Genomic DNA, 25,166 nt, shown 5'->3' with positions numbered 1-25,166 from the left:
TAGCGTAAGGCTTCATCTGAGAGAATGGCATGTGCTGTGTGTGTGCACCTGGATTGACCCGTATACAGTGCCAGGTATTCTAGGCATAAAGATTACTCACTCAGTCCCTTCATCGGCTCCTCCTCTCTGGTCTCTTCCCTTATCCCGGGCTCCCAGTCAGCCTCCTCCAGGTTTTTCGGGTCCCTGCTACCTAAATGATTTAAAATAGGCTCATTTTTTGCTTAGAAAAATAATTGGGTAAAAATTTGAATAATTCAATTTGTTTAACTATTCCTCTGAACAAAATCCACTATGGGGAATTTCCAGGGCAGGGAGTGGAAAGAACTTACAGTGGTGTGAAAAAGTGTTTGCCCCCTTCCTCATTTCTTGTTCCTTTGCATGTTTGTCACAATTAAGTGTTTCGGAACATCAAACCAATTTAAACAATAGTCAAGGACAACACAAGTAAACACAAAATGCAATTTTTTAAATGAAGGTGTTTATTATTAAAGGTGAAAAAAAATCCAAACCATCATGGCCCTGTGTGAAAAAGTGATTGCCCCCTAAACCTAATAACTGGTTGGGCCACCCTTAGCAGCAACAACTGCAACCAAGCGTTTACGATAACGTGCAATGAGGCTTTTACAGCGTCCTGGAGGAATTTTGGCCCACTCATCTTTGCAGAATTATCCTAATTCAGTTACATTAGAGGGTTTTCGAGCATGAACGGCCTTTTTAAGGTCATACCACAACATCTCAATAGGATTCAGGTCAGGACTTTGGCTAGGCCACTCCAAAGTCTTCATTTTGTTTTTCTTCAGCCATTCGGTGGTGGACTTGCTGGTGTGTTTAGGATCATTGTCCTGCTGCAGAACCCAAGTTCGTTTCAGCTTGAGTACACGAACAGATGGTCGGACATTCTCCTTCAGGATCTCTTGGTAGACAGCAGAATTCATAGTTCCTTTTATCACGGCAAGTCTTCCAGGTCCTGAAGCAGCAAAACAGCCCCAGACCATCACACTACCACCACCATATTTTACTGTTGGTATAATGTTCTTTTTATGAAATGCAGTGTTCCTTCTACGCCAGATATACTTGGACACACACCTTCCAAAGAGTTCCACTTTTGTCTCATCGGTCCACAGAATGTTGTCCGAAAAGTCTTGGGGATCATCAAGATGTGTTGTGGAGAAATTGAGACGAGCTTTGATGTTCTTTTTGCTCAGCAGTGGTTTTCTCCTTGGAACTCTGCAATGCAGGCCATTTTTGCCCAGTCTTTTCCTGATGGTGGAGGCATGAACGCTGACCTTAACTGAGGCAAGTGAGGCCTGCAGTTCCTTGGACGTTGTTGTGGGGTCTTTTGTGACCTCTTGGATGAGTCGTTGCTGCGCTCTTGGGGTAATTTTGGGCGGCCGGCCACTCCTGGGAAGGTTCACCACTGTTCCATGTCTTCGCCATTTGTGGATAATGGCTCTCACTGTGGTTCGCTGGATTCCCAAAGCTTTGGAAATGGCGTTTATAACCCTTTCCAGACTGATAGATCTCAATTACTTTCTTTCTCAATTGTTCCTGAATTTCTTTGGGTCTCGGCATGATGTGTAGCTTTTAAGGATCTTCTGGTGGACCTTACTGTGTCAAGCAGCTCCTATTTAAGTGATGCCTTGATTGTGAACAGGTGTGGCAATAATCAGGCCTGGGTGTGGCTAGAGAAATTGAACTCAGGTGTGGACAACCACAGTTATAGTATGTTTTAACAAGGGGGGCAATCACTTTTTCACACAGGGCCATGATGGTTTGGATTTTTTTTCACCTTTAATAATAAACACCTTCATTTACAAATTGCATTTTGTGTTTACTTGTGTTGTCCTTGACTATTGTTTAAATTGGTTTGATGTTCCGAAACACTTAAGTGTGACAAACATGCAAAGGAACAGGAAATGAGGAAGGGGGCAAACACTTTTTCACACCACTGTATTTCCAACATTCAAATGGATTATCAATCAAAAGATCAAGTAAAATCAGATTTTTCTACTCTTTTCTCTGGTCTAAAGATACTTAATGTGATTGTAGCCGTATTAGTGCAATTGTAACGGACAGTACTCAATATTCTCTGGTCTAAAGAAAATTCTAGAGAAAAAAAAAACAGCCTTGCATTGGCATATGAAGTCTTTTGAGAGATGTATAAGGGAGGGGAGGGGATGCCTATGGCTGTTAAAGGGGATAGTACAGTTGTGCCAGGTAGGGATGAGCCGAACACCCCCCCAGTTCGGTTCGCATCAGAACATGTGAACAGGCAATAAATTAGTTCGAACATCCGAACAATGTTAAAGTCTATGGGACTCGAACATGAAAAATCTAAAGTGCTAATTTTAAAGGCTTATATGCAAGTTATTGTCATAAAAAGTGTTTGGGGACCTGGGTCCTGCCCCAGGGGACATGTATCAATGCAAAACAAAGTTTTAAAAACAGCCATTTTTTTCGGGAGCAGTGATCTTAATAATGCTTAAAGTGAAACAATAAAAGTGTAATATTCCTTTAAATTTCCTACCTGGGGGGGGGGGGGGTTTATAGTATGCCTGTAAAGGGGCGCATGTTTCCCGTGCTTAGAATTGTCCCTGCACAAAGTGTAATTTCTGAAGGAAAAAAAGTCACTTAAAAGCACTGGCGGCTATAATGAATTGTTGGCTCCCGTAATACAGAGAACAGTCATTAAAATTCATTGATAAAAAAAAATGCATGGGGGTCCAAATTCAATTACCAGGCCCTTCAGGTCTGGTATGGATATTAAGGGGAACCCCGTATCAAAAAAATAAAAATAAATGACGTGGGTTCCCCCAAATATCCATACCAGACCCTTCAGATCTGGTATGGATTGTAAGAGGAACTCCACGCCAAATTTTATCCAAGCACGCAACCTGGCAGGCCACAAGAAAAGAGGGGGGCAAGAGAGCGCCCCCCTCCTGAACCGTACCAGGCCACATGCCCTCAACATTGGGAGGGTGCTTTGGGGATAGCCCCCCAAAGCACCTTTTCCCCATGTTGACCCTGCCTCAGCTATCCAAAATACAACAAATCATAATAAAGAAAGTGTCAGAGTAATACGGGTACCTATACCCATATATACCCGCGCACGTGGAAGAGGAAATCTTGGAGAAAGAAACCCAATGTGGATGAAACTGTGTGCAGTTTCTTTCGGATCCCTCTCAAACTAGACTTTCTGACACTGTCATCTAAGGAGGCTGAAAGATATACCTCTGTGCTACACACCAGGGGCTACGGACCTAAGATCAGCCTGGACAGGATAATTTGCGTTAGACAAGAAAGACGTTAAACACTATGTTGTCACTGTGAATGCCAGAGGAGAAGATGTAACACTGCCAGATCCAAGGTACTACTGGTAAATGCCATTAAGAAGCCTATTTTATCTTTCCTGTGAATTACAAATACATGTTGTGCGATGTCAAGGATGCTATGCTGACAGCCACTTCACACTCACATACAAGTTGTTGCTAGTGGAAAACATTCCAGAGAGCTGTACTGCCAGGATTGTGCTGGACTGAATTCTGCTGGCAGACACAGGGAGTACCCACCTGAGCCACGTTGGCTAATATTGAAGTTGTTGGGGTGCTTCATCCTAAAAAGCCACCAGTGATCTTCAGTAGGTTATGTTTTCTTTAAATAAGGAAGGAGACCATCTCAGGGCCCCAGCTGTCATGTGGACAGACCGAGGATATCGTTGCAAGGGGACCTATGTTCCAAAGTGCGTTCCCTTAAACCATGGTCTAGCTGCTTGTTGTCTGAAATGCAGCTGTGCCTTCTTGTCCCCAGGGTTGTCCCTTTGGAAGAAGGCAGGAAACTGCTGGGAAGTATTGTCCACCCGAGTGAAATTGATGGACTATGACACGTCATGGACACTGGGTGTGTAGTTAGTTACAATAGGCTGTGATAAAGGGGCGAATTTTCACCTTTCTTTGAATAATGGACTTATCTATGCATCAGAACTGTTACTCGATGAAACCCTAACAAAGTTTTACGTTTGATTAGGAAAGGAGGTGGCATTCTTGGCTGAGCATGGGGCCTGCTTTCATTATGCATATAATGCAGATAATATATAGGGTGTATTTACACTGCTATGCTGCCTTTGGCTGAGGCCAATTGCAAACCATTTAATCACGTATGTATATACTGCGCTATGTTCCAATAGGATAGGAAGCATTTGCATTGCTGTTGATCTCTCTTTCAGGTGTTGCATCTGTACACAAGTCAAAAGTCCAAAGTAAAAACACGCATGCTCGGAATCAATGCTCACCAAACAGGACATTAGCAGAAGGTCTCCAAAGGGTGGCGCTCAAGAGCTGGAATCCCCCTTCGACAAAAGTCTGACGTTCTGTTTTCCAAAAATCTGATCGTGTGTACGTGGGTTTAATCTCTCATTTTTTTTATCATTGTGTATATATATTAGATAGATAGCTAGGAAGTAGGTTCAATACTTATGCCTACCTTTATATATCTGGGTGGCACATTACCTTTAAGGCTGTACATAAAAGTATTTAATATTTCTTTGTCATATATGATCTACCATTTCATGTGTCTGATACTATGTTTATTCCTTGTGGTACGCCACATATATTACTATTATTGTTACTCTTTCCCTGTTTCCCCACCCATCCCAGTTTTTACCAGGAAATTCGCTTTCAGGTTTGGGAGCTTAAAATATTTTTTTCTCCGCAAACTCCAAGAGGTAAATTTGTAGGCAGGGGGGAAATGTAGCACCCTGGAGTTTAGGCAGGGTTGCTCCTAAATTTACCTGCCAGGAGTAGCTACTTTGGCTAATTGTTTTCTCCCCAAGTCTGGCATTGATGCATTTTTCCCTTCTGCCGTTAGGTGGTCAGGTACCTGGTGGCATTAGATATGAGAAGGACAATGCAAGGTCAGATTATGGGTATATCATATGGTGTATCTCAGCCAATGGGCAGGGGTTTTCTTGAATCCCTTGGTCTGCTGGGAGAACCTATATATTTGGGTGGAGTCAGGTGATCAATGTTCTGTGCCACCTGGGCGGCTGTCTGGGTGGACGTATGTTGTGTTGCCAGGGCTGCTAGGCCAGAGTTTGGGCCTATCCCGGACAGATCTGGCTGCTAGGCTGTCTGAGGGCCTATCCAGAAGAAAGAGAGCATGGTTGGGATTGCAGCTTGCAGTTCAACCAGAAGTGATGGTTGTGCCGGCCAGAGAACCTTTCATGGTTGGAGGTAGAGGGGAAGCTGTCCCCACTAAGGGACCGACTACCTTATTACCGAGGGCCACAGTGAGTAGCTGAAGCAAGTACCAGGGCAGTATTCTCACCAACCGGGGATGGTGAAGAATTCCGAAACTTCAGTGGGTATCAAGCCAGGGACCCCGCCAGCAGAGGTGACCCTTGCAGAGCAGCCTTGTGTGTCAAGCCAGGGACCGAGCAGGCCAGCGTGGGTGAAGCTTGAGAAGTATCTTGAGTGCCAAGCTAGGGACCCAACAGAGAAACAGGAGTAATGCTTGAGGAAGATACTACAGTGGAGATTAGAGGAGCTCAAGGGATTCAGTGGCAGTGAATCAACTAGTCTAGTGGGGGAAAGACTGGGAACTTAGTGGACTGAAGAACTACAAGAAATGATTGTAGTGGAAGTGAAGGAACTGTTACACTTTGTGTTAGAAACTGTTAAAGACTGTTGCCATAGGAGACAGCATTCCTACACATGAAGATGTGGTGTCTTACTGGATGCCTTTCCCTGCATGGCTGTCCTCCTGTTGAAGTCTTGAAGTCTGCCAATTAACCTCGCAACTACCTAAAGGTGTTGTTGACCCTAACCCTATCTCCCAAAGTTCTGTTAATACATAAGGGTACTGTAATTTAGAAAAAAAGAAAAAAAAAAGTGTGAACAATGGCGAACTTATCCTTTAAATGTAATAATGTCATCTTGCATTATCGGTGCACTCTGTCACAATGTGCTAGTAGGCATTGCCTACTACCCTGTTTTCCCGAAATAACACCTAGCGTGATTGTCGGTGATGGCTGCAATATAAGCCCTACCCCCCAAATAAGCCCTTGTAGGTCTTCTTTTTAGGGTAGGGCTTATTTTCGGGGAAACAGGGTATGGCTTATTTGGGGGTAGGGCTTATATTGCAGCCATCACCGACACTCACACTAGGTCTTATTTTCGGGGAAACAGGGTAGCATATTATGTGAAACTTACCTTCAAATGAACCCCCCCCCACCCCAGCGGCGGGGTCACTGCTGACAGGGCTTCCATCTGAACCCGGGCTTCCTTCCAGGTTTGCGTCCTCTGGCCATCCGATTGGCCATGCAGCAATGATGTCGCTCCTGTGCATGCCCATGGGAGCCGCTATTCACGCCACAGGACTCTGAAGGAACGGCATGGACATGCCGTTCCTTAAGAATGCATGAGCCGGAGACATTACTGGCCCATTCACAAGTAAATATCTTCTAAATGGTGCAAGTTTATGAGATATTTACTGTACCTACACATAAGGCTTATTATAGCCTTACCTACCTACAGGTTAAAATAAACCATGGTAGTTTACTCCCACTTTAAAGGAACACTGCTCAGCTCGGTGAATAGTTTTCTGCTGCTAAAGAGAAACCTTTATCTGCCTTCTGCAAAGACTTCACTACAGTTCTACAAGGAAGCTAGAGCCCTCGGTGCGAATAGTTCTATTTCTTGGAATATCCCACTAAATCTTCTTCCCTACCCAAGTCCTCCAAAAATAAAACAAGAAAGGAGGGGGTCTGCACCCAAAACAGTTGGAACTCAATCACATACTTGAGTGACCATCCATGCCCTTCACCTTCTTTAGAACCCAATTATATCTCGTTGATTCAATTTTCACTTTATTTCACAGATATGTCTCAGTTCCCGGGCCTGCTCTTGTTTGATGCCTGTTTGATCTTCGAGGGGCACCACGTCGCGGCTCCCGGGGGTGATACCCTGGAGGGCTTTCAGTGTCCCGTCATCACTATACGGTACCCTAGTGAGTACACTTACAGTAGTTGTGGGTTTTCTTACCCCACCCTTAACTATACTTAGTTATTATTGCCCTTTTTGCCCTTGCTTGCAATAATGTTCTTTCAGATATCGCGCGCACTCGCTCCTGATGAGTGGCCTGGAAGCCACGAAATGCGTAGAGCCACCATTCGCCATGTTTACATTTTATTTATCTAGACTTTATCATTATTATCATTATACACCTATTTTCACAGGTTTAGTGAGGCCTTAGGTCCCGCAGGCATCACCATTTATTATGGCTTTATCCAACCCGCAGTGTAGTGAACCTTGGAATTTTATTTAGGTTATATCTCGTGTTATGATTGATTTATTTCTTTGTCTCTGACTGTACATCTGATATGAGCACTATTATGTATGTATACCGTATTACTTTATTAACCACTTTCAGACCGGACCAATTTGCTGGTCAAAGACCAGACCACTTTTTGCGATTCGGCACTGCGTCGCTTTAACTGACAATTGCGCGGTCGTGCGACGTGGCTCCCAAACAAAATTGACGTCCTTTTTTTCCCACAAATAGAGCTTTCTTTTGGTGGTATTTGATCACCCCTGCGGTTTTTATTTTTTGCGTTATAAACAAAAATAGAGCGATAATTTTGAAAAAAACGCATTATTTTTTACTTTTTGATAAATTTTTTATAAATATCCCCCAAAAATATATAAAAAAACATTTTTTTCCCTCAGTTTAGGCTGATACGTATTCTTCTACATATTTTTGGTAAAAAAAATCGCAATAAGCGATTATTGATTGGTTTGCGCAAAAGTTATAGCGTTTACAAAATAGGGATAGTTTTATAGCATTTTTATTAATAATTTTTTATTATTTTTTTTTTTACTAGTAATGGCGGCGATCTGCGTTTTTTATTGTGACTGCGACATTGTGGGGGACCCATCGGACATTTTTGACACATTTTTGGGACCATTGTCATTTATACAGTAATCACTGCTATATAAATGCAGTGATTCCTGTGTAAATGACACTGGCAGTGAAAGGGTTAACCAGTGGGTGGCAGTGTAGGGGTTAAGTGTTCCTAGGGGTGTGTTACTAACTGTGGGGGGGTTGGGCTTTCATTTAGTGTACACTGATCTCTGCTCCAATCACATGGAGCAGAGATCAGCGTCACTAGTTGCTAGGCAGAATGGAAAAATGTTGTTTACACAGCATTTCCTCCATTCGGCCGATATGTACGCCAATATGCCTGCCCGTGCCATTCTGTCGACGTACATCGTCGTGCGCTGGTCGGGAAGTGGTTAAGTATGTATTTTATACATGTAGAGATTGTAATTTATACATCAATAAAATTCCTTTATGATCACCCCATTATATATTTTTTTGCTGTCATGTACTTCATGTAAAGTCCCACCTGTTTTGGGTGCAGACCCCCTCCTTTCTTGATTCAGGCTGGGATGGAATTTTTTTTTTACCCTACCAGGCCATTATTTCAATTAAAGTCCCTCGGGATCGAAATGTACCAGGTCATGCTTTCGGTAAAGTCCCTAATAACCCTCCTTCTTTCAAAAATAAAACAACAAAAAACAAAACCCCTAGACTGATCGTTACCACATCTGTTGGTCCATGAACTAGACTACCCTACAACCCCTCAAATCTGGGTCATTAGATGAACAATGATTAAGCCTATTGGTCGTGAGCCCCCTACAATGGCGCTCTTCTCGGGGGGCGCCGGACCAGGGGGCTCGTCTGCGCTACTACCAGAGATGCTCTGTCCCTAATTTAGGATATGTATTAGTGAATGAACCATATCCTTGCTAAAAGTGGTCTAGTCTGGCTCATAGTTCTCAACTCTTGGTCCCTAGTGCAATTTGTACCAGGTTGGTATGTTGAAAGTCCCCCCTCTCGGTGTCCCTCCTGGGGGGAGTCGGTTCATGGGACTTGCTTATGCCCTGCTTTGAGGCCCTTGGCCTCCGGCCCCACTTGCCCCCCCCCCCGTGAGAACTTGTCTTGTTAATATGTTGAAATGTTCCTAGGTTACAACTATGGTTACTATGGTTACTACTATAACAATAGAAAGAACTGCAAATGGGGCGAAGATTGGGGCAATATTTATAGCCATCCGTGCTGGGCGGGTGATAGCTAACCTCCAGCAACACATATAGGCAGGCCAGGGAACACCTCGTCTCTCCATCGGTCATGTATCCTATCCCCCCAGGGACTCGCCGAATAGCTTCCCTCCAATTTTGCTAAGTATGACGACCCTTGGCGGTATCTTCAGTACCCCTGCCGGGGAGGCCCCTCGGAGACTCCCAATACACCACCAACGTCAGGTGGGTTAAATTGTGAGATGTTACCAATATTTAAACCTGTGTTGCTCATGTATGAGCCTTATGTTTGGTTCACTGTTTTTGGCTTTCTTCATTTCCTAATGTCTAGGCTTCTCTTTCCTTTGTCTACTCCTTCTCTAACCTTCCTGGACACCCCCTGCCCGCAAGGGGGGGATCTTGACAGGCCGGTCCCAGGCCCCTGCATCGAGCCCACCCGGGTACCGCAGCGTATGGATTCCCTGATTCCCCGGAACACAACGGGCGGGATAGGTAAGCGAAATTTTCTCATATCTCAGTATCCACCATGATTGACATACTGTCGTTAAACGTGAAAGGCCTGATCTCCAATTTTAAATGCAGCTTAGCATTCCGGGAGTTTAAACGCTCCAAGGCGGACATTATTTTTATTCAGGAGACTCACCTTACTAAGTCAGGCACCTTGGCGTTCGCCCATAAACACTACCCCCAAACTTACCTCACCTCCAATCCACGCAAACGGGCAGCTGTAGCGATCCTTTTTAAACAAGGCTCCCCTTTTCAATTACCATCCCTATATGCAGACCCGTTAGGCCATTACCTACGAGGTACCTGGAAGGGCTCCAGTCTAACTTTATGCAATATTTATGCACCGAATGTTAACCAGATCCCCTTTCTCTCCAAAGTATACAAACGACTATATACAGCCCCCCAGCAGTATCTGGTCATAGGAGGAGATTTCAATCTAACCTACTCTCCGAGCCTGGATAAGCTGTCAGTTGACTTATATGGACAAATGGGAGCGGGATTTGGGGCAAGTCATACCTTTGAAGACATGGCAGCTTATTTGGTCACGAGCATCTAAAAGCTTCATATGTACCTTATACAAAGAAAACTAATGCAAGATTATGCCTCACTGGTACCAAACCCCTGAACTGCTCCACTCTATATACCTATCAGCCGACTCTTGCTGCTGGTGTTGTCGCAGAGCGGTGGACGTGCTGTATCATATCTACTGGACATGCCCACAGATCATTCCTTACTGGGAAACAGTTCAATCTCTTCTACAAGCCGTTTTTGAGGTGCGATTACCACTGGAACCTAAAATGTTCCTATTGGGCCTCCTGCCTACCTCATTTTCAAAATCCTCCAAAAAACTTTTAGCCCAAGTGCTGATGACCGAGCGATGCTTAATAGCCCTAAAATGGAAAAAGATGGAACCCCCCCTCACTGGTCGAACTGCATACCAGAATTAGGGACGTCAAACAGATGGAATACTTGACAGCCTCCCTATATAATACTCTTGAAAAACATAACAGGATATGGGAATTATGGGATAGGATGGAGGCTCCCAAACCCAGCTGACCCAGGGTAGATATCCCTCCCGGGGGGGCGGAGGGCAGGTAGACGTCCTTCACACTCGCACTCTTTATCTATCACTTATTCTTCCTGTTGTCTTTGTTTCTGTCTCTGTCAGTTTTCTTGTTCTTACCTACTTTTTCCACTCTCCCCTACTCCCCCCTCCTCTGTCAATCTCGGTCACATAATCAGTTAATGTTTGGAACAGTGGTAATTGTCTTGTTTCTTGCCTTAAACATGCCTATGTGATTATGTAATGTTTTGGCTTCTGCTTTTCTCTCCATGTTCCTGTTTCACAATCCACTGTCCCCCGAAGACGGGACTACATGTCTCTGCAGGTGAAATGTTGTATAGGAGGACTGTTTGCAGGGCCGTTTTTAAGGCAGAGCAAAAGGGGCACCTGCCCTGGGCCCTATTATTGTTTTGGGGCCCAAAGCAGCTGCCTCATACTTGCCAACTATCCTAAATTAAATTTACTTAGTCCTGTGCTGTGTTCCAATATCTCAGTGTGAAGTGCTGCTACTAATGCTGCCCAGCTCTGCCCTATTGTTGTGTACAGGTGACTCATCTGTAGACCCTGTGTTTACATGGAAATTACCTGCATTCATATGTAAATAGTGACTGCATTCATATGTAAATAGCGGTGGCCAGCAGCATTGATATGTGTATCATGCCCCTGAGGTCATATCCACAGTAATCTCTAGCAACCAATCAACAAGCAGAAATCATGTTCTGTAACTTCTAGTAACTAATCAGTGAGCCCTAATGTGTGCTGTAACCTCTGCCAACCAGTCAGTGAGCGGTAATGATACACTGTAACCTCTAGCAACCAGTCAGTGAGCGGTAATGATACACTGCAACCTCTGGCAACCAATCGCAATAGCTGCCTGATCTGATTCAGTAAACTGATTTTGAGTCTGTCTGCTATTTATTGTGCCTCAGACCAGGTGGAGAGCAAAACTGCATGGGGGGCCCCACGAAAAGTTTTGCCCAGGGTCCAATCAATATTAAAGACGGCCCTGACTGTTTGTTATGTAACACATATGGTGCGGTGTGACTTTACATGTGACACCCTCTTATTACTTATTGTCTCCTTTAATTTCCTGGTATCTCTGTTGAAAATTGGAAATTAATAAAATGTCAGTTTTTGAAAAAAAAATAAAAAATACAATGTAAAATTGACAAAGGATACCAACATAAGTTGTATCTTTGATCTTAAAAACCACGGGATAATGGTGTTGTGGTAAGTTGCCCAAAAAAAAAAAAAAAAAAAAAAGCATAATATTATTCTTGATCTCACTGGAAAAAAAAGCCTTTGAAAATGTGTTTTCCATAACTCCATCAGTATCATTATTATCCCATTAAAGAAGAAGAGAATTGTGCGCTGCATTTCCAGATTTCATAATTTGAATGTTAATTCTCCATTACGAACGCCCGTTTACAAGGCCGACCGCTTCCATCTCGTCCTTGCTTCCAAGCATGCGTGTTTGTACTTTGGACTTTTGTTCCGATGGACTTGTGTATACACGCGTGGAAAATTCGACAACAGACATTTGTCCGATGGAAAATTTTAAAACCTGCCATCCAAAATTTGTCCATGGAAAATCCTACAATTGTCCTATGGAGATTACAAATGGTCAGATTTTCCGCCAACAGCATGTTATCACACATTTCCCGTCGGAAAAGCCGATTGTGTGTAGGAGGCTTTACATAACGCTGTGACGGAGAGTAGGGAAACCAGCGGCCAAGCGCCCTAGGCAGCAGTGCACCCTAGGCAGCTGCCAAAGAAGAGGTCCACGGTGCTCACAGGTGAGCCGGTGTTCTGCCTAATAGAGTCCGCCCATCAAATGGTGTCCGCTCCGTACTGCGCATGCGCAGTACGGAGCAGACGAAGCTTCGGAAAACCTCCGAAGCTGAACGGTGCCTGCGCCGTGAGTGGAGGTGGTAGCCCCACCATCCAAGCGGACATAGGGTTGTGAATTTTAGAGGGCCCCTCACGGGCGAGCTTCGCTCGCCACGCTTTGGGCTCGGCCTCGCTGCGCTCGGCTCTTTTTTATTCTAACTCTATGTCCACTTGGATAGTGGGGATAGAACCTGGACTCACGGCGCAGGCGCCGTTCATCCTCGGCAATTTTCGGAATCCGTGTTCCTGTGTACTGCGCATGCGCAGTACGCAGGGGACACTATCTGATGGAGGACGCTATTTGACAAGACACCGGCTCCAACAGTATGATCTCCTCACTGCAGGGTGCTCACCCAGCCGCAGCTGAAGCAATAATGAAAGGAAAGTCCGGATGACTGCACACCAAACTGAGATCCAAATGCCTTTATTCACATGAAACCACGAGGAGCACTACATGTACAAGCAAGGGAGACACGGCTTACATGTTTTGCAAACTAATTGTGCTTTATCAAAGCCCATTTGTTTCATCTATGAACTGGTAATTTATACCTAGCCAGACCCTCCCCCATGGGAGTGTCAGCAGGTTAAGTAACCAATTCTATACCATGTTCTTATCATTGTTTAACAATCAAAAACTTGTGTTTCAAAAACAAATAACAAAGTGTAAAAGTAATAATACAAAAATATATCTACAAAATAGGCAAGATAAAAACATATGAAATGGTACAGCCAGACCTAAATGGCGATATAATCTATTATATATTCATACTTTATCCATCAATATGGATGTAAGGTAAATTAAAAAAACAAGAATACTAAAGCGATAAACAGCCCAGGTAACAACATAAAAGAGCCACTAATGAAAGGGGAAGTAAAAAATAAATAAAGCAGGGTAATCTATTTTAGCGACATTTCTGTGGTTGGCCCGGAACATAAGGAGGAAGGTGCTTCCGGCTGTATCCGGAGTTATGGATGTTGTCACAGGCTGATGTTAACCACTTAAAAGCTTGAAGATCAGCACTAAGTTGGGAGAAGATTTCTACACTATGCATAAACAAACTGGACAGGGTAGGGGAAGCACTTCATTTCAAGTATGTTATTTCCTTGGTGTTGTATACCAAAAAAAGTAACTAAACTTCTAAACTTCAGTTTGAACTTTTTCCCACACCCCCATAGAAAACTAGCCAAATGGCAAAATTTGGCTTTAACATTTCCAAGCTGCAAGACACCATAAAATATAATTATAATAAAAGATGTATATATATATATATAAAATAAATACACAATAAATAATACAATGTCATAAATAATACAGATTAGCCCCTTACCCTGAGTGTTCATGTCTTGCTTACTGACAAATGGTGTCTGAGATCCCCACCTACTGAAAACACCTCTATATACATTGCCCTAATTTCTCAGGCCAGTCGACTTCCTGTGTGATAACAAAGATATAATTAACCCTGGTCTAACTTAAAGTGAAGTTCCGCCTAATTTTTTCTTTTTTCTTTTAAAGTCAGCAGCTACAAATACTGCAGCTGCTGACTTTTAAAATATGGACACTCACCTGTCCAGGGTGCCCGCGATGTCCTCACCCGAAGCCGCTCTGTCCCTCGGCTCTCTCGGGTGGAGGCGCCGCCATCTTCGGTAAGGGAATCAGGAAGTGAGGGCCTCGCAGCTTCACAGCCTGGTTCCCTACTGCGCATGCACGAGTCGTGCTGCGTGATCTTGCTGGTCCCTGCTGTCTTCTGCGACCTGTGTGTCTCCCAGAAGACAGCACCCTCGGGCTTGCACACTGGAGACACAGCAGCAGTTGTTTCAGGGCGCTTTGCAGGCTCTATTTTTTTCCATGCATTCTCCATTTCTATTACGCCTGGGGGGGGGGGGGGATTGGGATTGGTGGCAGTGCTGGGGGGAGTTCTGTTCAGCCAACTTAGGTGCTCTTGATCAAGGTCATCTGCTGATCTGAGAACTATAGTGGGGACTTTTAATGGCAACTCTAAACACAGGTAGTGTAACTCACTGTGTCTCCGGCTTCACTGTTTCTCCAGCTCTGTGGTGTATCGTAGCAGTGACACCTATGCCAAAATCAGGAGATAGGGTCTCCTCCAGCCCCTCCCACTTCACATTCCTCACCAGTCAGCTGACCTTTAGTCTCTGCCCCCCCATCCATACCATGAATTGAATGAGTGGCTGGGAAGAGGCTGAGTGGGCAGCCGCGGGCTCCAGGAACAGCTCAGCTGGTCTTCCACAGGGCGTCTGCGTAAAGGCTGGGAGAGTGGGGAAGTCCATGATTTGGTGACCCCTGGCAAATTGTCATTTGACCCCCAAGGGGGTCCCAACCCCCTGGTTTGAGAACCACTCATTTAAGGGTTGGTCTCTGGTGATGGAGGTGTTGGTGTATGCCTGTTTATTTTGGCCTGTGAGGCCTCCCACAATGGGGATATTTGTAGTGAAAGATTTTTGGTGCCCCAGTGTTTAGTTGGACGTGGGGTTTGGAAAGGCCAGACATGTAAAGTCCCACCTACATAGTTGGCAACATTGTAAAAAAAAATTCCGGGACACTTTTTGGGCTGTAGGCGGAGTTGTGTTTTAATTACGGGGTGGGGCATGCGGTTATAGGCGTGACATAGGAAAAGGTGAAAATGCGGTGCGTGCAGAGCGCCGTAGTGAAATATGGGCGTCATTTACGTAAAATAGGGGACGTGGCTTACATGGGTGTGGTTCAAAGGCGTGGTTAGAGTCTGAGATGAATGCAGGATGGAGAGGGAAAAGAGGATGGAGCGACAGCAGCCCTAGATCCTACACCACAATAGCAATATGTGTTTTCCAGAGTTCGACAATCAGCAGATAAAGATACTCCAAATACCCAGTGCTAGCGCTTCAATCATCCCGGTGCCATGATTGTTATGGTGTCAGGATGATTGAAGCGCACTATTTCTATTATTATATTGTAATATAAAATGAAATCATTCAACTCACCATAATGCAGAATCAGTGGAAGCCATGAGCGCATCACTAGCCACATTGCCTGCCACCAGATGCCGTCAGGTGCCCCCAGCAGAGTCCCTCCTTACATCAGGTTCCCCATCAGAGCAGCCTACCTCACATCTGTGTCTAGATCAGCGGAAGCCCTCCTTACATCTGGTGTCCCCGTCAGTCCTCCTTACATCTGGTGTCCCCATCAGTCCTCCTTACATCTGGTGTCCCCATCGGTCCTCCTAACATCTGGTGTCCCCAGTCCTCCTAACATCTGGTGTCCCCATCAGTCCTCCTAACATCTGGTGTCCCCATCAGTTCTCCGTACATCTGGTGCCTCTCTGACATCCAGACTGCCCCTGACATCCAGACTGCCCCTTTCTGACATTAAGATTGGCCCCCCTCTGACATCCAGACTGCCCCCGACATCCAGTCTGGCCCCCTCTGACATCCAGACTGCGCCCCCCCTCTGACATCCAGAGTGGCCCCCTCTGACATCCAGACTGGCCCTCCTCTGACATCCAGACTGGCCCCCTCTGACATCCAGACTGCGCCCCCTCTGACATCCAGACTGGCCCCCCTCTGACATCCAGACTGGCCCCCCTCTGACATCCAGACTGCGCCCCCTCTGACATCCAGACTGGCCCCCCTCTGACATCCAGACTGCGCCCCCTCTGACATCTAGACTGGCCCCCCTCTGACATCCAGACTGGCCCCCCTCTGACATCCAGACTGCGCCCCCTCTGACATCCAGACTGGCCCCCCTCTGACATCCAGACTGGCCCCTCTCTGACATCCAGACTGCGCCCCCCTCTGACATCCAGACTGGCCCCCCTCTGACATCCAGACTGCCCCCTCTAACATCCAGACTAGCCCCCTTTGACATCCAGACTAGCTCCCCTCTGACATCCAGACTGGCCCCCTTCTGACATCCAGACTGGCCCCCCTCTGGCATCCAGACTGGCCCCACCTCTGACATCCAGTCTGCCCCCGTCATCCAGACTTCCCCCGACATCCAGACTGCCCCCCGACATCCAGACTGCCCCCCGTCATCCAGACTGCCTCCGACATCCAGACTGCCCCCTCTGACATCCAGACTGCCCCCCGACATCCAGACTGGCCCCCCTCTGACATCCAGACTGCCCCCGACATCCAAACTGCCCCCCCCGACATCCAGACTGCCCCCTCTGACATCCAGACTGCCCCTCTGACATCCAGACTGTCCCCCCGACATCTAGACTGCCCCCCAACATGCGTACTAGCCCCCCTCTGACTTTTAGACCACTGTTGCCGTGCGGAAAGAGATTGAGCTGTGGCGCCGCCCACTTTCCGCCCCAGCTTCTGGTCTTCTTTAAAATGGTGGCCGGTGGAGACATGGTCTCCGCCGGCCGCGGACCCCTAGCAGCTGGTGGCGAAAAAACGCAAAAAAACGAATTTCTCAGGACAAAATTAAATCAGGACAAGGGTCCTAATCTTGGGAAAATGTCCCGGGAATTTCGGAACAGTTGGCAACTATGCACCTAGAGTTGGGACATCCAGTGGCAGGACCCTGAAGCGGGACTGTAAAGTTAGAGCCATGTCAGCATAGCCGTTTTTAAGGCAGGGCAAAAGGGGCAGCTGCCCGCTGGTCCCTGTCCTTGTTGTGGGGCCCAAAGCAGCTGCCTCATACTTGCCAACTATCCTGGTTTAAATTCCCTCGTCCCTTGAGGTTTTAGTCCTGTGCTGTGTCCCGGTATCTCAGTGTGAAGTGCTGCTTCTAATGCTACCCAGCTCTGCCCTATTGTTGTGTTCAGATGACTCACCTGTAGACCCTGTGTTTACTATAAATTACTGGCATTCCTATGTAAATAGCGGCAGCATTCATATGTAAATAGTGGCGGCCAGCGGCATTGATATGTAGATCATGTCCCCCTGAGGTCATATCCACAGTAATCTCTGGCAACCAATCAACAAGCAGAAATCATGTGCTGTAACCTCTAGCAACTAATCAGTGAGCCGTAATGTGTGCTGTAACCTCTAGCAACAGTCAGTGAGCAGTAATAATACACTGTAACCTCTGGCAACCAATCGCAATAGCTGCCTGATCTGGTTGAGTAAACTGATTGTGTGTCTAGCTGCTATTTATTGTATGTCTCAGAGCAGGTGGAGAGCGAAACTGCATGGAGGGGGGGGGGGCATAAAAGTTTTGCCCAGGGTCCAATCAATATTAAAGATGGCCCTGCATGTTAGTACCAGCTGAAAAATACTACAAGCCAAATGTATGAGCCCACAGCATAGCCCAAGTCCAGCATAGTATACAAAAGGAAAGAAGGGTACCATCACGTCTGCATTGCCCATGTCATCGCTGGGGATCTGTAATGTGGAGATGTGAAGGAACTGTTTTTTTAACACCATTTTATACAAGTGAAGAAGTCCTACTTTAGTGACAAAGGCTGGATTTAATTATTGGTGAATGGGGCATGAAGTGTAGACCTACATATTAACCTTCTGGAAGTTGGAGCGGCAGAAGTAAAAGCAGGAGGAGCAGCCAGCTCTGGAAAGGAGGCGGTGGTGGCCGGTGATGGAGCTTCCATCAGAAGGGTGGATTGGTAGTTGTATGTTCTACCCTTTTAAGCAATAGGGGTCCACTGCATAACAGAGCTCTCCTGGTGACTTGTCCTGGACCAGTAATGTGTGAGACCTAGACAGGGTTGGCACCACCATAACAGGTAACAACAAAGTCTGGGGAATGCCCATAAAAAATCCAAAGCCTACTTACCACTAGCTTGCAGACAATCAAATTGACCTGTCTAAAAGTATGCGTTAAAAACAGGGGTTTAGTCTGCACATATTTGCAAACGCATGCGTGAGCCACAGAGCTCACATATTTTAGTGTTAGGACCACAGATACCAGGGTGCTGTGACATTGCTCTGTGGCTCACGCATGCGTTTGCAAATGCGTGCGGACTAAACCCCTGTTTTTAATGCATACTGTAAGCCCTTGTACACGCGGTCGGACATTCTGCAAAACCAAATCCGTTGGATTTTGTCCGACGGATTTTGTCCGAAACTGTTGCATACACACAGTCGGACAAAGTTGTCGGAAAATCCAATTGTACATAACGTGATGACGTTATTTCGTTAGGACGGGACTACGTTCAGGCTGGTAGCCAATAGCTTTGGTCTAGGAATTTGATCTGAGCATGCGTGGCACTTTGTCCGTCGGAGTAGGCTACACATGATCGGAGCATGTTGGCGGAAAATTTTATAGACAAGTTGTAAAACTTGGTCCGTCGGATATTCCGACAGAAACAGTCTGATGGAGACCACACACAGTCGGATTATCCGACAATACGGTCCGATCGGACACATTCCGTCGGAATCTCCGACCGTGTGTACAATGGCCTAGACAGGTCAATTTGGTTGTCTGTGAGCTGGTGGTAAGTAGGCTTTGGTTTTTTCCTGGGCATTCCCCAGACTTTGTTGTTACCTGTTTTAGCTTTCCAATGCCGCTTACTGCGATATCCAGCTAAAGATGAGGGCGGGTGGCAAGCTTTTGTTATCACATTGGCACCACCATAAGACTTATGCCGCGTACACACGATCGAATTGTCCGGCATACTTAGTCCGGCAAACAATCCGGCGGATAGTCCGGCGGACTTTCTACCGAATGGACTTGGCCACACACGGACACACGGAAAGTCCAGCGATTGTTAACGCAATGACAGGACTAGAAAAAGGAAGTCCAAGACCCAGCACGGAACCCTTTGGGCTCCTTCTGCTAAATTTGTGTTAGTAGAAGTTTGGTTAGAGATGATTTGCGCTTTTCAGACTTCAGCTTAATTCGTTCCTTTTCTGTGGTTCAGTCTGCCCGTGAGGTTTGTATCTGCTTTTCAGTGCGCGTGGATCAGTTCGTACCTGTTTTTCAGGTCGTTCTTCATAGGTCTGCCTGTTCTTCAGTGCGTTCGGTTAAGCTTGTTTGACCAGCCGACCGTTTTGAAGCCATGGAGAGTGGAAGTACTCGTTCTCGAGTTCGTGCTGTATGGGGGCTTGGTGTTGGGGTTCATACTTTGACACGAGCCCAGTCCATAAACAGGGCGAGGAGGAGTTCATGGACGAAGAATTGGCTGCGCCAGCGTGACCAATTCTCACATATGCCTTTGCTCCGTGAGATCCGTGAGAATAATCCTGATGATTTCAGGAATTATCTCAGGATGACGGACCCAGTTTTTCACCATCTGCTGGCTTTGCTGACCCCTTATATCACCAGGCAGGATACCTGCATGCGGCAAGCCATCAGTCCGGAGCAGAGGCTCATCGCCACGTTGCGGTACTTGGTAACAGGGAGAAGCTTGCAGGACCTCAAGTTCACGACAGGTATCTCCCCCCAGGCTCTGGGGATCATTATTCCAGAGACCTGTTCTGCCATTATTCGGGTCCTGCAGAAGGAATATATGAGGGTGAGTTTTATCCTTTAATATTGCATTATATGTATTGTATGTTTGTATTAATTTCATCATGACTTAATATCCATGACAGGAATATGCTGTGACTGTCCCCTTTATATTCGTACATGCATTTTTAAAATGTGTTTATTTTTCATTTATCCTTTTGTGTCCCACATGCATATTTGCCTTCACTAACGTTCCCAGCATGCAATCCTGGGCCCATATACACCCATAGCCTAGCCCCTTTTTAACAATTCATATTGCCAGCTCCATTGTACTGTTTTACCACCCCCACCCTTTTTTAAATGTCTTCAGGTGTAATGTGTGATCTTCTAATTAATTAGCCCCCCCCACCCTTTTTTAAATGTCTTCGGGTGTAATGTGTGATCTTCTAATTAATTAGCCCCCCCCCCCACCCTTTTTTAAATGTCTTCAGGTGTAATGTGTGATCTTCTGGCTGGGAATAAAAAAACAGACGCCCTGCCTAGTAGCCAACCCCATGATTAAGTCGAGTTGATGACGAAACATGTCGGGGCGTGGCTACTAGGCGATTGAGAGTGAGAGGAACCATCGGACAACTCACGTCTATCTGTACTAAGGTGCTGGCGAGGCAAAGGAGCGGTGAGAGATTTTAATGAGCGTGTCTCGCATGTCCTGGGTCCGCTAAGATCACCAATGCTTCTGCAATCAGCTGTGTTAAAGTGTGCTGTGGCGTGACTTATTTGGCGTGGTTACAAGTTTTTAAATGTGAACGTAACTTAAAGAGGTTCTTCTTATGTGTGATTAAAAGCTTTTTTAACAGTATCACGCTATGGGAGCATTTCTTTTTTATTTCACGAGAGTACTTTTTATGAAACTGTCAATGGGGTCAGCTGTTCTCCCGCTGGAGTGAAGGATTGCATACCTGCCAACCACATCCCTGCAAAAAGGGCTTGGAATGCGTTTTCTGCCAAACACTTTGAGCGTGGGGCTGATATAGTCGGTGAGTTCATTCACATAAGGGGGAGAGGAATTACATTGCACGGTGGTGTGGTGAAGGGAAGGCATTTTGAGAAAAAACACTGATCAATATTACTTGCTGAAGTGAAACATGTTTTGAGGACTCACAGACTTTTGCAACATTGTATATGCACTTTATATGTTTTGCAATACTCCTTGAGGAGTGTTTGATTGTATAGTGTAAACTATCACTTATTCACTGGGTTATTTATTATAGTTTCATGTTTATTGTTATTATTTCTTTCACAGAAATGTATTTATTTATTTAAACTTTTTTGATTCAATGTGTTTTACAGCATAGGATTTAGTGGCGCAATACACACTTGGCTTTAGCGCCACGTGTTTCAATTATTTATAATAGGAACAATACACAGAAATGATCTATCTATATAATCTTAATTTAAGTAAGGTATTAAAAAAATATATGTCTACATGTTACTTCTCAGTTCAAGAATCCAAAAATTATACAAAATAGGGTACAGAATAAAGAAAAGGAAATATGACCATATGAGTCAGGGGAAAAGTATTTGATCGGCTGCTGATTTAGTACGTTTGCCCACTGACAAAGAAACGATCGGTCTATAATTTTAATGGTCAGTTTATTTTACCAGTGAGAGACAGAATTACAACAAAAATATCCAGAGAAACGCATTTCAAAAAAGTTATGAATTGATTTGCATTTTAATGAGTGAAATATGTATTTGATCCCCTATCAATCAGCAAGATTTCTGGCTCCCAGGTGTCTTCCATACAGGTAATGAGCTGAGGTTCAGAGCACTCTCTCTTAAAGGGAGTGCTCCTAATCTCAGCTTGTTATCTGTATAAAAGACACCTGTCCACAGAAGCAATCAATCAATCAGATTCCAAACTCTCCACCATGGCCAAGACCAAAGAGCTGTCCAAGGATGTCAGGGAGAAGTACACAAGGCTGGAATGGGCTACAAGAACATCGCCAAGCAGCTTGGTGAGAGGGGTGACAACAGTTGGTGCGATTATTTGCAAATGGAAGAAACACAAAATAACTGTCAATCTCCCTCAGTCTGGGGCTCCATGGAAGATCTCACCTTGTGAATGAATGAATGAATGAAATACTTGTATAGCGCACAATGCGAACTGAATCGCCTCTAGGCGAATTGGAGTTTCAATGATTATGAGAACGGTGAGGAATCAGCCCAGAACTACACGGGAGAATCTGGCCAATGATCTCAAGGCAGCTGGGACCATAGTCACCAAGAGAACAATTGGAAACACACTACACCGTGATGGAGTGAAATCCTGCAGCACCCACAAGGTCCCCTGCTCAAGAAAGCACATGTACAGGCCCGAAGAAGCCTGAATGAACTCCACGCCAAAAATTAATAAACCTAAAATTAATTATTATAGTGCTGCTCCCCTGAAAAAGAGTGGTATACTCCTCATTCGTGATTAGATAGCATATAGGGGGGCTAACTAACAAAACAATTATTAACGTGATTAATTCCACTATCATTAATAATCAATAATATTTTGCCACTCATCAGCTAATATCATTTGTAAAATACCCGTGATAAATTCCACTAAATATTTATGAGAACATACAACAAACTCACAAAAACTCATGCGATAACACCCTAGTGACAACAATTATTACAAAAATGATAATCATAAAGTCCTTGTAATCCAAAGTGTCCCAATTAATAAATCCTTTAACCACTTGCTTACTGGGCATTTAAACCCCCCTCCTATCCAGACCAATTTTCAGCTTTCAGTGCTGTCGCACTTTGAATTACAATTGCGCAGTCATGCTACACTGTACCCAAATGACATTTTTATAATTTTTTTCCCCCAAATAGAGCTTTTTTTGGTGGTATTTGATCACCTCTGTGATTTTTATTTTTACTTTCAAAATTTTTTATTTGTTTCAAAGGAAAAATAGAATCCATACAAAAGATTGCGACCACATGTCGTCTCACATATATATGAAGAACTTGGAAAACATGTCAATAAGTACAGGCAAACAGCATAAGCCGGAAAAGACACATTGCAAATTGTAAGGCATCTGTATTATTAAAAACAGCTGAAGATGATAGTGAAAGGAGCTCACTGTGTCTGGACTGGAGTGATATGACAGTTAGGGGTGACATAAGAAATATGGACGGGATGCCACCTAGTACCCCCGACACCCCAATTGGGAACACACTGTGTCGGGGGCAATAGGTGCCCACAAATTATGAACATAAAAGGAAATAGGTGAAAGGAAGCTGTCAATCAAATACCAGAGAACTCCTGTTTTACCAGCCGGTCAGCCCCTAGGCCGATCTGAGGGTCCTCTGTTGGGAGAAGCAAAGCAGAGCAAATCGCCTTGGACTCTTTGTGTCAACCAACAAACATTGCCTAGGAGACATTTATACAAACTTTTATAACTTTCCAGACTAGCCTTAGACCATAGTATGGAAACCAAGAGAACATATGCGAACAAGAGAAAAGAAAAGGGAAAGATAAAGACAAAGAAAGAGGAGGGAGATAGAGGGGGGTAGGGGTGGAGAGAGCGTCACTACTTGCGTCAGGTTTAATAAGAGAAGTTCATACATACGGGAAGTTGGTCAGGCCCATAATTCGGGCCCAGGGCTCCCAGGTGGCTACGAACCTGTCAGATGTGTCCTCCAACATACTAGTGAGCCTCTCCTGAGACATGATACAGGAAATCTTTTTCTTAACTATTGTGAAAGAAACCCCTGGTTTCTTCCAATTCCTGGCTATGGAGATTTTGGCTCCCAGCAGTACAAATTGGGTCGTGATTTTTATTTTTTTGTTAAAAACCTGTAAAAAGGCAGAATTAAAAAAAAAAAACATTTTTTTTTTTAATTTTATTAAAATTAAAAAATAAAATTTTAAAACGGGTAATTTTTGTCCATCATTGATGTACGCTGATGAGGTGTCAGTGATGGGCACTGATAGGTGTCAGTGATGGGGACTGAACGGTTACACTGATCGGCAGCACTTCTATGTGGCACTGATTGACACCACTGGTGGGCATTGATAGGTGGCACTTGTGGGCATAGATAGGTTGCACTTTCAGGTTCAATTTATGAGGCATAATTGCCTCTTTGTTTCAGGACCATTGTCCCTTTAATCTGAGCTGGTGAACGGCTTTTTTTTTTCTTTTTTTGTACTACACTATGGTATTCCCTCTCTATTAATCTATTGGGTCCTATGGAGCAATAAGAATAAAATTTAAAGAAGAAGGCAACCGCATTTACCAGGAGAGAAGACATATAAAGAAATCTATATACCTCTATGCGAATCCCTCCTTGCTATAGGTAAGGGGCCACTGCCCACTAAAGTGTGATCACAGCGGGATTAAGCACTGGGAGGTCCACACCTCAGTTGAATTTGCACAAGTTTGCACAAAGCACTTGCACTTAAAGGAGACTGTTGTTTATTTATGGACTTGAATATTTATATCTTTTTTTTTTTTTTGTTGGATTTCAATATGAATATTTAATCTATAGAGGCTGAATTCATTCTGATATAACGTATGTTACAGCCGGCTCTGTAGTGCGTTTACTGCTTTATATATATTTTTTTAATTCTAAAGTTTATTTCCATATGATCAGGAGAGGGTACCCTCTTTTTGGTCTAGGTATACTCTTTCTTATTTTCTTGTATATCATTTGTTTATCATTAGGGTGGTTCACTTATATCACCTTTGGAGAGTGTTTACTTATTTGCACATTTATAAGACACACTTGGCACTTTATGATCAATTCACTGTTTTTTGGCTTTGCACTCAATTGAAGCAGTTGTGTTTCCGTGAAGGTTTTCAATTGACTCTGTAGTGCGTTTACTTTTTTTTTTTTTTTTTTTTTGCATTTTCTCTGCACTTTATCAAAATAGTAATTTTTTAAGAGACTGTTTTTAGTTACTTACCTTTGTTCACTTGATTTTTATTTATTTGGATTCTATCACCTCTGTGGTGTGTTTATTTTATTTTATTTAATGTAGCACTTTGCACTTTTTGATATTATTCAGTAGACATTTATATATATATTTTTATATTACACTATTGATTTGTGTAACTAGGCATTATACTTATCACCCTCGGAGGGCTATTTAATATAGGGACAGCGCAATACCAACATATCTTTAGTTTCATATTAAGTGGATACGATGTGATCCATTCCGGTAGTAGCAGCAGCCCCTGACATTTGATAGATCACCAGTGGTAGT

At 44.4% G+C, this 25,166-nt stretch overlaps 1 protein-coding gene across 2 annotated transcripts in view; it reads right to left on the bottom strand.

Annotated features, from left to right (window-relative positions):
• LOC143930016 (natural killer cells antigen CD94-like) overlaps window positions 1-13,962 on the bottom strand; it is a 131,117-nt gene extending 117,155 nt beyond the window's left edge. For both annotated transcript variants that reach the window (XM_077453920.1, XM_077453921.1), the window contains exons 1-2: window positions 13,884-13,962; window positions 101-190 (exon numbers count right to left, since the gene is read on the bottom strand). In XM_077453920.1, coding sequence (XP_077310046.1) covers window positions 101-190; window positions 13,884-13,896 — 103 coding nt within the window. In that variant the 5' untranslated portion in view covers window positions 13,897-13,962. The remainder of the gene's footprint in view (window positions 1-100; window positions 191-13,883) is intronic.
• Between the last annotated feature and the right edge of the window lie 11,204 nt (window positions 13,963-25,166).

This window comes from Lithobates pipiens, unplaced genomic scaffold (genome assembly GCF_037356315.1).
Source record: "Lithobates pipiens isolate NorthernLeopardFrog02 unplaced genomic scaffold, aLitPip1_a1.2 Scaffold_25, whole genome shotgun sequence".
Lineage (NCBI taxonomy): Eukaryota > Metazoa > Chordata > Amphibia > Anura > Ranidae > Lithobates > Lithobates pipiens.
The sequence above is the reverse complement of the archived record's forward strand: the minus strand, read 5'-3'. Positions and strand labels throughout refer to the sequence as shown.